Source organism: Leopardus geoffroyi, chromosome A2, assembly GCF_018350155.1.
Source record: "Leopardus geoffroyi isolate Oge1 chromosome A2, O.geoffroyi_Oge1_pat1.0, whole genome shotgun sequence".
Taxonomy (NCBI): domain Eukaryota; kingdom Metazoa; phylum Chordata; class Mammalia; order Carnivora; family Felidae; genus Leopardus; species Leopardus geoffroyi.
Genome location: NC_059331.1, coordinates 91785165 through 91798571, shown reverse-complemented (window position 1 = coordinate 91798571; position 13407 = coordinate 91785165). Strand labels below are relative to the sequence as shown.

The 13407-nt window shown below is 37.1% G+C and overlaps 1 protein-coding gene across 7 annotated transcripts in view; it reads left to right on the top strand.

Moving 5' to 3' along the window:
- ABCB1 (ATP binding cassette subfamily B member 1) overlaps positions 1 to 13407 on the top strand; it is a 242136-nt gene that overhangs the window by 156415 nt on the left and 72314 nt on the right. For all 7 annotated transcript variants that reach the window (XM_045494677.1, XM_045494679.1, XM_045494678.1 and 4 more), the window contains 3 exons: positions 1046 to 1097; positions 3867 to 4058; positions 4471 to 4642. In XM_045494677.1, the coding sequence (XP_045350633.1) occupies positions 1046 to 1097; positions 3867 to 4058; positions 4471 to 4642 (416 nt within the window). The remainder of the gene's footprint in view (positions 1 to 1045; positions 1098 to 3866; positions 4059 to 4470; positions 4643 to 13407) is intronic.

Here is a 13407-nt window from a genome sequence, read left to right as displayed (position 1 = left end):
CCTGTTGCAAAAACTTTCCTCCCCTTTCCCATGCCTGTCAAAATCAAACTCTTCTCAACTAGCCCCTCACATAACATAACTTTTGAAAAGACTGTAAGATTTGAAGTGTGCTTCCCCATTGATCCAGCAGTCCAGGTTATGATCATTTATCCTATAAAAATATATATCATACATTCATATATAATATATGTGTACAGATATGTTTAGTGCAACATTGCTTGTAATAGTAAAATATTGGAAACAACTGAAATAGATGCAGCTTGGAAAAAATGGAGACATATATACACACAAACTGACATAGAAGATTGGCCACTGAATGTGGGCTGTGATTTGTGTACTTATGTGTGAGTAGACATGCATACAGGAAAAAAAAAAACTCTGAAAAAGTACATATTGAAATTTTGAACAGTAGGGGTGTGTGTGTGTGTGTGTGTGTGTGTGTGTGTGTGTGTGGTGGTAAAATTTTAATGTACATTATCTAAAAATGTCAACATTTGCTAATACTGCTCAGTACTGTTAAAATTAATTTGCTTAGTAAAATGTGAGAGTTGTTTGTTTCTTTAAAAAAGTCATACTTATTACATTATTTTTTATATTTTATGTTTTTTAAATAAAAATAGAAGCTGGAGAAATGCAGCATTAGATTGTAAGCACTAAGTGCTTTAGTATCAAGTGTGTAGGTGCTGATACTTATTTATCAGGACAGAGGCCTTAGAAAAGAGTTTTCTCTCTGTCACCTTAGAGTGATATTTCATAAAATATTTTAATTCATGGACGCCAATAATCCAGCTGATAGATTACTTCTTAATAAATATGAGTTTCTTCTTGCAAGTCAGCTTCACTGAATTAAGTGTGTGTGTGGTTGCAACAGCCAACAGTGAAGGATTTGAATGGATGCCGTGATACTTACACACAATTCAAACATCAGTTTGACCAATTTTTGTGTAAACTGTTAAGTAGCACAAGTTTGATTCATTTTTATATGCTTATTTTTAATGGAGAACAAAGAGACATAATGGTATATGTTTGTTTTGTGGCGATCTAGGTATTGTCAACGATTCATATTTCATCAACCGTCTGGAGGAGGAAATGACCACGTAATTAGACATTTTCCTTACTATGCTTTTCTGTATCCAATTATAGCAGTGTTTTCCTAAGCTTTTCTGTAACCAATTATAGCAGTGTTTAAAATTTTGAATTATTAGAATAAAGAGTCAAACTGGAGAACAATACCACTGTTAGTTTTCTAGGAGGATATAGTGTAAAATTTTTTATTTTATTTTATTAAAAAAATTTTTTTAATGTTTTATTTATTTTTGAGACAGAGAGAGACAGAGCATGAACGGGGGAGGGTCAGAGAGAGAGGGAGACACAGAATCTGAAGCAGGCTCCAGGCTCTGAGCTGTCAGCGCAGAGCCCGACGCAGGGCTCGAACTCACGGACCATGAAATCATGACCTGAGCCGAAGTCGGACGCTTAACCAACTGAGCCACCCAGGCGCCCCCATAAAATTTTTTATTTTTTAAGAAAAGAATTTTCTGGGGTGCCTGGGTGGCGCAGTCGGTTAAGCGTCCGACTTCAGCCAGGTCACGATCTCGCGGTCCGTGAGTTCGAGCCCCGCGTCGGGCTCTGGGCTGACGGCTCAGAGCCTGGAGCCTGTTTCCGATTCTGTGTCTCCCTCTCTCTCTGCCCCTCCCCCGTTCATGCTCTGTCTCTCTCTGTCCCAAAAATAAATAAAAAAAACGTTAAAAAAAAAAAAAAAGAAAAGAATTTTCTGCATGAGATGAACTAAAATTAAGGTTAAGCCTAGATTAGATTTATGTATGCCTTGTAAATATAGAATATCATACACAATGAGATTAGAGGATTTCAAAGTGTTTTTTTTTAATGTGCTTAAATTAAGAATCACAAATTTCAATGGCTTTGTAATAGTTTGCTTCCTGTACTTTTCTAGTCATGATATGATGCTGAGACCAGTCAACACAATTTTTTTTCTTTAACACAGCACCAAATTCTAAATAATGAAATAAAACATCCCAGTGTAGATATAGTTCCTCTGACCTTTATTCATCTCAGGGTGCTTTTGTTAATGATTTATATATCTTGAAGTTTGGTCTCCAGAACAGCTTATGAAAGATGTCCAAAGGTATGAGTTTGTTAATCAGAAGATAACGAACATATTGTTTTATTGTTTTACTATCATCCTGTAAATCATCTGTTAGATTTGAAGAAGATAGAGAATCTTGATCATATGTTGAAAGATAAGAAGCAAGCCCTTCAAATATTCCTAGGGAAAAGCATTTTTTTTATACTGAGGAAAATGAAACAGTGTCTTATAATCATCTTACAGATGTTTAAATATAAGTATATTTTGTCTGAATTAACATGGACTGATTGTTTAGAATACGTTAAGTCCTTTTCAAGCATTGTACTTGTTAAATGGAATTTCTTTTTTTTTTTAATTTTTTTAATGTTTATTTATTTTTGAGAGAGAGAGAGAGAGACAGAGCACGAGCAGGGGAGGGGCTTAGAGAGAGAGGGAAACACAGAATCAGAAGCAGGCTCCAGCCTGTCAGCACAGAGCCTGAAGTGGGGCTCAAACCCACAAATTGTGAGATCATGACCTGAGCCGAAGTCGGACGCTTTACCGACTGAGCAACCCAGGCGCCCCCAAATGTGGTTTCTTTTTGGCTGTTTCTTGCTATATCATTAACACTTGGATAATAATTGCTAAATTATTTATTAACTAAAATTTAGTATTGTAATTATATCTTCCCACATAAGTACGTTGTAATCCCAAGGTATAGGTTGGGGAAGATGTTTTTACCACGATTCCTGCTGGACTGAACACACAGAGTTGTAAACAGTAACATGCATGACTGCCTGGTTATTTCATGGCTATTTTTGTAACTTCTTCAAGGTTCATACCAGCCTTTTTATTTGAAGACAGCAAGTAGTGCACTTTAAAAAATGGGAATATTGGAACTCCTATTTCATGTAGAATGTCTGTCTTTAACCAAAAAGAATTTGCGTAGTGAAGTGTGAGAGTTGTTTGCCTTTTTAAAATATAAAGTCTCAGAGCAAAAAGACATAAACTCACTATTTCTAGATAATCAAGAGTCCGATTTTAGAAGATGGTCATTTTTTTTTTATTGTTAGAGTTTGAACAGGAAGAAGTGATATTTGATTCATTAAGCATTTTAGGATAACTCACAAAGCCTAGTTGGGCAGACAGTATAAAAATACTTTTTATTTGGCATTTACGTTCTGCCAGATTAGTTGGCCCAAGGTCAGGAGACAATTTCCATGTCTTGGTTCCACTTTCTGACAGGTTCTGTCACTTCTTTCTATTCTCCAAGGTGCAGAAACCACCTCAAAGTGCTCATCAAGGATCCTGAGGCAATAGAAGTAGACAGGAGTGCAGTGGTAGGTCTTACTTGATGCTGGGATGCCTCAAGGCACCACACAAGTCTTTCACAGTAACTGGCATATACTCTGAAGCTTACTGTGTTCCAGGCACCGACCCAAGTGCATATCATGCACTGTGGCATTATTATTCTTACCTGCGCTTCACCAATTAGAAAAGGTTTAGAAAGGTTAGGCACCTTGCCCAGGATTACACAGCAGATAAGTGAAAAGCTGGGATTTGAGCCAAAGCAGAAACCACACTCCTAACCAACCCACCATGTTGGTTGGCATAGACATAGTTGGATGCCTACCATCAAATCTGTTTGTTACAACCCCTCCTTATTTGTTAAGGATGGAAAGATAGCCAGATGACTGAAAACATAAGTATTATTAGTCTGTTTGGGAAAGCTGTGGTGACCAGAAAACAGTGTACGTGTAGTGTTCTTGTTGCTTTGCAGGTATGCCTATTATTACAGTGGGATCGGTGCTGGTGTGCTGGTTGCTGCTTACATCCAGGTTTCATTCTGGTGCCTGGCAGCTGGAAGGCAAATACTCAAAATCAGAAAACAATTTTTTCATGCTATAATGCGACAGGAGGTAGGCTGGTTTGATGTGCATGATGTTGGAGAGCTTAACACCCGGCTCACGGAGTAAGTACCAGGTTTTGTGTCTAACGCGGACACGGTTCTTGTTCTTACTTACATCAAAAGGGATGCCATCACATCTGCTCAGAGATGTTAGTGCATAACTCAGGAGTAATTAGAAGGCCAAATTCCTTCTGAGCAGCAGCCATGTCTTATGTATTCTTTTGTTCCCACCACCCAGGCAGGGCATGAGGGGATTTGCATGACTGGCAATGAGGGAGACCTGCCAGACTCACAAAGTCCTCTGAGAGTGGTTCAGTAGAGCAACAACATGGCACTTTCTGAGGACGTTTCCAAGCAAAATTGTAGATGTAAACTAATTACCCTGCACTTAAAACAACACAACTAACTGGATTCAGGAGAAAAGTTCTGTGCTCACAATTCTAACATTTATTTCTAACACTGTCTGTTCTTTTAGTGATGTCTCCAAAATTAATGAAGGAATTGGTGACAAAATTGGAATGTTCTTTCAGTCAATGGCAACATTTTTCATCGGTTTTATAGTGGGATTTACACGTGGTTGGAAGCTAACCCTTGTGATTTTGGCCATCAGCCCTGTTCTTGGACTGTCAGCTGCTATCTGGGCAAAGGTGGGTAAAGCATGTAAATCCAGATTTTAAACTGTCCCCACTTCCCTCCCCCCATGGTGGAAGGCTGTTTTTGTCACATGATGACCCTGCCCCTGTACTTACTTGGTTTTAGATCATCTGTTCAAAATCAGTGGGAATAAGTGGGTGTAACCTCAGTAAGTCCTACCCTTGCCAGGACTGCATGCTGTCCTGGGCCATGTAATTATTTGGGCAAGGTATGAGCTAGAAGGAAGTAGGTCTCCCATCTCATCCCCTGATTTCATATAAAAGGCATACTCAACTCTCAAAGAGCTGTGTTCTATATTCACAAACAGAAATTCAACTGGAGATTCAAGTTCAGTGACAACATATGTCCCATTCAGCTAACATTATTGATTTTAAAGTCTTTTAGATCTTATTTAATTTGTAAATTGATTTAATAGTTGTGTCAGTGTTATACATGATTCTCTAGTGTTTAACATATTTAAATCCATTGGTATGAAAATTATTTTTCAAAACTACTTTTGGGTCCCCTATGCATATAAATCCTAAGCCTGAAGTTCTCTCTTCCAATCACAAAGCAAAGTAGTGCCAGTTGCCCTGCCCACCTCTGCACACAGATGATCTTGTGAAACGTATTTTCCCTTTCAAGGCTGGGTGTAGTGTTCACTTTAAACTGATTCGATATAAGAGTGGGTAGTGGTAGATATTGGTCCAGTTTCTAATTTGTGTCGGATTCAACACAACTTCGCAAAAGCATTACAAATTCATTTGGCAAAAGGATATAAAATATTGGGGACCAGCCACAGTCAAGCCTAACACAAAAGAAACCAGGTGGTAAGTATTAAGAAATTTTAGAAATTTTACCCCGTAGGCTGGATATTGTTTTGATATTGCAAACAATAACTACCATTTACTCAGCTATATCAGGAAAATACATATTATCCTTCTGACGTTTAGGTCTTAGCACAGGAAAAAACTGAGTTTCTGAGGAGTCTGTTAATATGTTGCTGAGACTAACAGTGTTGTTGGTGTTTCAACTGCATTTCTCTGTTAGTCTGCTGAAATACTTGGCCTGTGTGGTAATTGATTTTTCTGTTTACCTAGAATATTAGTCAGGTGGCAAACTGTTCATATCAGTATTTGTTGAAAAACTGTCTAAAATGTAGTGGTGTCTGTTCTAGTTATGTTAGGAAAACAGACAGCAAGTTAATCTTTTAATAATTATGCTTTGCTTCTGATACTATTTATTTAATAAATGGAGCCATCAGCTTATTGCCGGAGACCTAAGTTTTAATCCTCACTCTGTCATAAAGTTTTGGTAAGATTTGAAATGAATTTTTTAAATTCTTTGTTTATCAGCCATATTAAAGAAGTAATGTGGCCCCATCTGGGAAGCTTCTTTGTCCCTGTGAGCCTGAGGCTCTTCTCTCCAATTGGGTCAAGAAGGAGGAACAGGATGAGACCCAGTCACAACAAGCTTCTTGGTCTAGGAAGCCTCTTTAGACCGGTACTCTGGCAACTGACATCTTCCGATCAGAGACACTAGCACAACTAGAGGGCGCAGGTAGGGGAAACCACCACACGCTGCCTCTAGCAAGAGATACCCAGTGGTCTGACCTTTTAGAAACCACTTCCACTTCCTCAGGTAGCAGACACAGAGGCCAATAGAAGTACTGGCAGCTCCAGATAAACCATGCTGACCAAACTAATACACAAAGTCTCTGAATATGAAACTGCCCCTGGAACCACAGCTCACAAAGTAGGCCAGACAAGGTAACTGGTTGCTAAAAAGATTTAAATAGGACCCATTCTCCTAGCATACTAGACAAAATGTCCAGGATACAGTAAAAGGTCACTTGTCATACCAGTAATCAAGAAAATCACCACTTGAATGAATAAAAAATCATTAATTAACTGATACCAACACTGAGATAAATCAGATGTTAGAATTATTTGACATGGATTTTGAAACAGCTGCCCTAAAAATTTCAAATTCTCTTGAAACAAAAGAAAAAAATAGCTAATACCAGCAATGAAGTAGAAGTTACAAAAACAAATGAAATGAGAGAACTGAAAGATACAACAGCAGAAATAGAAGTCACAGCGGATGCGCTCGGTCTCATTAAGTGGAGATGACTGAATAGAATCAGTGTATCAGGAGATAGAATAATAGAATTTACCGGGTGCCCGGGTGGCTCAGTCGGTTAAGTGACCGACTTTGGCTCAGGTCATGATCTAGCAATTTGTGAGTTCAAGCCCTGCATCAGGCTCTGTGCTGACAGCTCGGAGCCTGGAGCCTGCTTAAGATTCTGTGTCTCCCTCTCTCTCTGCCCCTCCCCGGCTTGTGCTCTGTCTCTCTCTGTCTCAAAAATGAATAAATGTAAAAAAAAAAAATTTTTTTAAAGTAGGAGAATGAGAACCAGAGGCAACAAATAGTAAACAGGTAAAATGGTGGACTTAACTGCTATCATTAATTATCTTAAAGATAAATAGTTTAAATATACCCATCATAAGAGGAATTAACAGTGGATTAAAAAAACACATGAACCAACTACATGCTGTTTCAAAGAAACTTAATTCAAATTCAACAACGTAGGTAGAGTAACAGGATGAGAAAAGATACACCATGCAAACATTAACTTAAAAAAGGCTATATTAATATCTGGAAATTTAGACTTTAGAACAAAGAAAGTTATTATAAAAAGAATAATACATAATGATAAAAGTTTCAATCCACCAGGAAGACATCTTGATCCTAAATGTGTGTGCACCCAGTAACAGCCTTCAAATATATGAAGTGAAAGGTCGGAGAATTGAAGGGAAAAATAGAAAAATTAATTCAACAGTTACAGTTGAAGACTTCAACACCCCCTTCTTAGTACTGATAAAACTACTAGACAAAAAATAAGCTAGAATATAGAAGATCTAATCAATACAGTCAACCAATAGAATCTAATTGAGATTTATAAAACACTCTATGCAACAACAGCATAATCCACTTTAAACATTCACCAATATAGATCATATCCTGGGCCATAAAACAAACCTCAACAAATTTAAAAGAATTGAAGCCATAAAGTGTGTTTTCCCTGACTACAGCAGTGTCATACTAGAAACAAATAAAATAATGACAATGAGAAAATCTCTAAGCATGTGGGAGTCAATAGACTTTTAAATAATCCTTGGATCATGAAGTTTCAAATGAAAAGCATATATAACTAAAGGAAAACAAAAACAGTGTCAACATTTTGGGATACAGCTAAAGATGTGCTGAGGGAAATTTATAGCGTTAAATATCTACATTAGAAATGAGGAATGGTCCGAGGCACCTAGGTGGCTCAGTCAATTAAGCATCCTGACTTTGACTCAGGTCATGATTTGGCTCATGTCATGATCTCATGGTTTGTGAGTTCAAGCCCTGTGTCGGGCTCTCTGCTAACAGCTCAGAGCCTGGAGCCTGCTTCGGATTCTGTGTCTCCCTCTCTCTCTGCCCCTCTCCCACTCACCTATGTCTCTCTCTCTCTGTCTCAAAAATAAACATGAAAAATAATTATAAATTAAAAAAATGAGGAAAGGTCTCAAACCAATAATATAAGTTTCTACCTCAAGAAACTAGAAAAAAAAAAGAGCAAAATAAAATCAAAGCAAACAGAAGTAAATAAAAAGGTAAGAGCAGAAATTAGTGAAATTGAAAATAGGAAAATAATAGAGAAATCAGTGAAACAGAAAGCTGGTTTTTCAAAAAAGTCAATAAAATTAGCAAGACTAGCAAAAATACACACCAAATCAAAATAGCAAGAATGAATTAAAGGATGTCACTATAAATCCTGCAGGCCTTAAAAAGATAATAAGGGAATACTGCAAAAAATTTTGCACTCCTAAATTTAAAAAGTTTGAGATAAACTGCTTAATAACAGCAAACTGCCAAACGCAACTAAGGTGAGATAGACAATTTGAATGGCCCTATAATCACTAATATTTTGTGACTTCACAGCTTTTAGAAAGAAATCCCCAGGCCCAAATGATTTTTTTTTTTAATTTTTTTTTCAACGTTTATTTATTTTTTTGGGACAGAGAGAGACAGAGTATGAACGGGGGAGGGGCAGAGAGAGAGGGAGACACAGAAACGGAAACAGGCTCCAGGCTCTGAGCCATCAGGCCAGAGCCCGACGCGGGGCTCGAACTCACGGACCGCGAGATCGTGACCTGGCTGAAGTCGGACGCTTAACCGACTGCGTCACCCAGGCGCCCCCCCAAATGATTTTAATGAAAAATTCTACCAGACATTTAGAGAAGAATTAACATGATTTATATAATCTCTTCCAGGAAAAAGAATACTTTCTCTTCTTTACCACAGATTAAGGACCATTTTCCAACTCATTTTATGAGGCTAGTATTTTTTGATACCCAAACTAGACAACAAAGACAGTATAAAAAAAAAATGTACACCAATATCTTTCACAGACTGAGAGTAAAAATTCCTCAGTAGCATACAGGTGACCCTGAACAACACTGGCTTTGAACTGTGTATGTTCACTTCTCGGACTTTCTTTTAAAGTTCACTTATTTATTTTGAGAGAGAGAGAGAGAGCGAGCGAGCAAGCATGGGCGTGTGAGTGAGGGAGGGGCAGAGAGAGAGGGAGAGAGGGAGAACCCCAAGCAGGCCTGCACAATCAGTGCGGAGCCCAGTGTGGGGCTCAATCTCAAGAACCTTGAGGTCGAGATATGAGCTGAAATCAAGAGTAGGACACTCAACCGACTGAGCCACCCAGGCATCCCAATTTTATATAGATTATATACTATTTCCATATTATTGATTGAGCCCTGTTCCCTGGATTGAAGTAAACCAGTGAAAAACCTGGAAGCATTTCTTTTTTAAGTTTATTTATTTATTTTGAGAGAGTGAGTGAGAAAGCATGATCAGTGGAAAGACAGAGGCTGAGTCCCAAGCAGGCACCCACGATTTTCTTAATGTTTTCTTTTCTCCAGCTTACTGTATTGTAAGAATACGGTGTATAATACATATGTGTTAATTGACTATGTTACCTGTAAAGCCTCTAGTTAACAGTAGGCTATTAGTAGTTAAGTTTTTGGAGAGTCAAAAGTTATACAGAGGGGGTGCCTGGCTGGCTTAGTCAGTAGAGCATACAGCTTTTGATCTCGGGGTTGTGAATTTGAGCTCCTTCTTGGGTATAGAGATTACTTAAAAGTAAAGTCTTAAAAAAAAAAAGTCATACATAGACTTTTGCCTGTGTAAGGTGTTGGCATCCCTTTCATATTGTTGAAGGGTTAACTGTATTAGCAAACCAAATCCAGCAATGTATAAAAAGAATACTATACCGGGGCGCCTGGGTGGCTCAGTCAGTTAAGCGTCCAACTTCGGCTCAGGTCATGATCTCGCGGTCTGTGGGTTCGAGCCCCGCGTCGGGCTCTGTGCTGACAGCTCAGAGCCTGGAGCCTGTTTCAAATTCTGTGTCTCCCTCTTTCTCTGACCCTCCACTGTTCATGCTCTCTCTCTGTCTCAAAAATAAATAAGTGTTAAAAAAAAAAAAAAAGAATACCATGACCAAGTGGGATTTGTTTCAGCTAGGTAAGACTAGCTCAACATTTGAAAATCAATCAGTATAATTCACTGTATCGACAAGGTAAAGAAGAAAAACTGTGTGATAATATTAACTGACAGAGAATAAACATTTGACAATATCCAACACCCATTGGTGATTAAAAAAACCCAAAACCCCCAAACTAAAAAACCTCTCAGCAAGTCAAGAATGGTGGGATATTACCTCAACTTGATAAAAATCATCTGCAGAAACCCTACAGCTAATGTCATGTTTAATAGTGAAAGTCTGAATGCTTTCTCCCTAAGACTGGGAATAAGGAAGGTAAGGAGGTCTGCTCTTCCTACTTTTTTCAACAAAGTATAGAGCTTCTAGTCACTATAAGAAGGCAAGAAAAAGAAAGGCATATAGATCAAAAAAGAACAAATAAAATTATATCTATTTATCAGTAGCATACTTTTTTATGTAGGAAATCTTAAGGATCACTTCTCAGCCTTTTGGCTAGGATCAAGTGAAAATCTTAAGGAATCTACAGTCTTCTAGAACTAATAATTGAATTTAGAAAGGTCACAAGTTACCAGATCAATTACATTTCTACACAGTAACAATAAACATGCACAACCCAAAATGTAAATAGTAAGTTAAAATTAATACCATTTGTGATCACTACAAATAAGGTAATACTTAGGTATACACTTGATAAAACATACATAGGATCTGTATGGTGACAATTATTAAATGGTCATGAAAGAAATCAAGGCTGAGTAATTGAAGAGACATGGTATGTTCATAGATTAGAAGACCCAACATAGTAAAGATGTCATTTCTTTCCAAACTGATGTGTATGTAGATATAAGGCACTTCCTATAAATATATAAATATTACAGTAGCGTTTTCTTTCGGACATAGACGAGACAGCTATTCTAAAATTTATATGGAAAGACACAGGCCCTAGAAGAGCTAAAACAATTTTGATAAAGAATAAAGTGAGAAGAACAGGTCCGTCTGCTATCAAAGTTTACTCTACTGCTGTGGCATACTGGCTGAAGGATAGACTCATAAATCAATGAAAACAATAGAGAACCCAGAAATAGACTTACGCAAATATGCCCAGCTTATTTTTGATGAAGATACAAAGCAATTCAGTGAAGGAAGAATGAACTTTTCAACAAATAGTGCTGGAGCAATTGGATATCCACAGGTGCAGGGGTGAGGGGGGGACCCTTGACTTAAACCTCACACCATATAAAAATTAACAAAATGGATCATAGACTTATATGTAAGATGTAAAGCTATAAAACTTTGAGAAGAAAACACAGGAGAAAATCTTTAGGATCTGTGCCTAGGCAAGGAGTTCTTACATTTGACACTAAAAGCTCAATCCTTGGAAAGAAAAAATTATAAATTAGGCTTCATCGAAACTAAAAACTTTTGCTCTCTGAAAGCCATGTGAAGAGGATGAAAAGATGGGCTACAAACTGGGGAATAATTATATGCAAACTTATGCAGACAAAGGACTTAGTATCCTAAAACTAAAAACTCAGTAAAAGACAAAACAATTAGAATGGACAAAAGACATGAACAAACAGTTTGTCAAAAAGGATATACAGATAGCAAGTAAGCACATGAAAAGTTGTTCAGTGTTATTAGCCATCAGGAAAGAACTAAATTAAACTACAATACATCTATCAGAATTGCTAAAATAAAATTAAAAAATAATGAAACCAAATGCTGGTGAGATGCAGAGAAACTGAATAACTCGTAGATTGTTGGTGGGAATGTAAAATGGTAGGGCACTCTGGAAAACAGTTTTGCAGTTTCTGGAAAACTAAACATGCAGTTACCCATATAATTCAGCAATTGTACTCTTGGGCATTTATCTGAGAATAAAGAAAATTTTGTTCACTCAGAACCTGTATTCAAATGTTTTAGCAGCTTTATTTGTAAAGGTTCAAAACTGAAACAACCCCAGATATCCTTCAACATGTGAATGATTAAACTGTGGAATATTTATACCATGGAATACTACCTAGGAAAGAACTAGTAATATACACAACAACCCAGATGAATTTCCAGATAAATTATGCTGTGTGAAAAAAGCCAATCCAAAAAGGTCACATCACATTATGAATTAGCTTATATAAGTATTCTTGAAATGATAAAATTCATGACATAAAACAGATTATGGTTTTCAGGGTTAAGGGATAGGGAGGAGAGGAGAGGAAAAGCAAGGGGCAAGGAAAGAGGTGGCTGTGGCTATGAAGAGTAGCACCAAAGGATCCCTGTGGCGGAATTGTTATGTATCATGATTGGTCACATGAAGGTACAGAGATGATAATGTTGCTTAGAACTAATCACATGCACGTGAGTGCATGTAAAATAACATTGACAGATAAATGTTAAATGTTAAATTCCTGATTGGGATATTGTACTGTAGTTTTCAAGATGTTTTTCTTGGGGAACACTAGATGAAGAGTATGTTGAAAAATAAAATTTAACTGAGTGAATTTGAAGATCTGATTGGGTTTATTCATTGAAGCATGAATCAGGCAGCATCTCATCTACAAATAGAAAGGATCTCCAAAGAGCTGTATAAATGAAAGGTTTTTATCCGCAGAAGAGGACAGAAAGAGAAAGTTTTCTAACAAAAGATTGTGTCAGTCAAGATCACCTTCCTTTGGGGGAAGGGCATGCAGATGACTTCATTAGTACTGATCAAGTCATTTCAGAATGACTGGTTAAATGTCACATTCCTGGGAAAGGCTGAAACTGCAATTAGTTAGATACTAAGTCTTGGTTTGCTGGCTTGAGGCTTAGCACAGGTGACTCCATTTTAGATCTTTTGTCTCTGTTGTTTCTTACAACTGTACGTGAGTCTACAGTTATCTTGAAATAGAAAAGTTAAAAAAAACATAAAGCATATATAAATTATATCAATACAAAACAAAAACCTAAACTGAGAAATGGAAAAATGGGAGAAAGATAAAGATCAAAATATCTGGTCAGAAATATTGCTTCTGAATGTATTAGTTTGAATAATACAAAATTGCCTATATTACCCATCTTAACTTACTAAAATGGCAATTTCATGTCTCAAACTAAAAAAATTAAGTTTTGTTAAGAAATTGGCCATCTGTGGAAGAAAGGATGAGTAAGTGATACTTTATTTGGTTATTTGTAATGGAAGTATCACCATTCCATAATTTTATATTAGAGGGATAG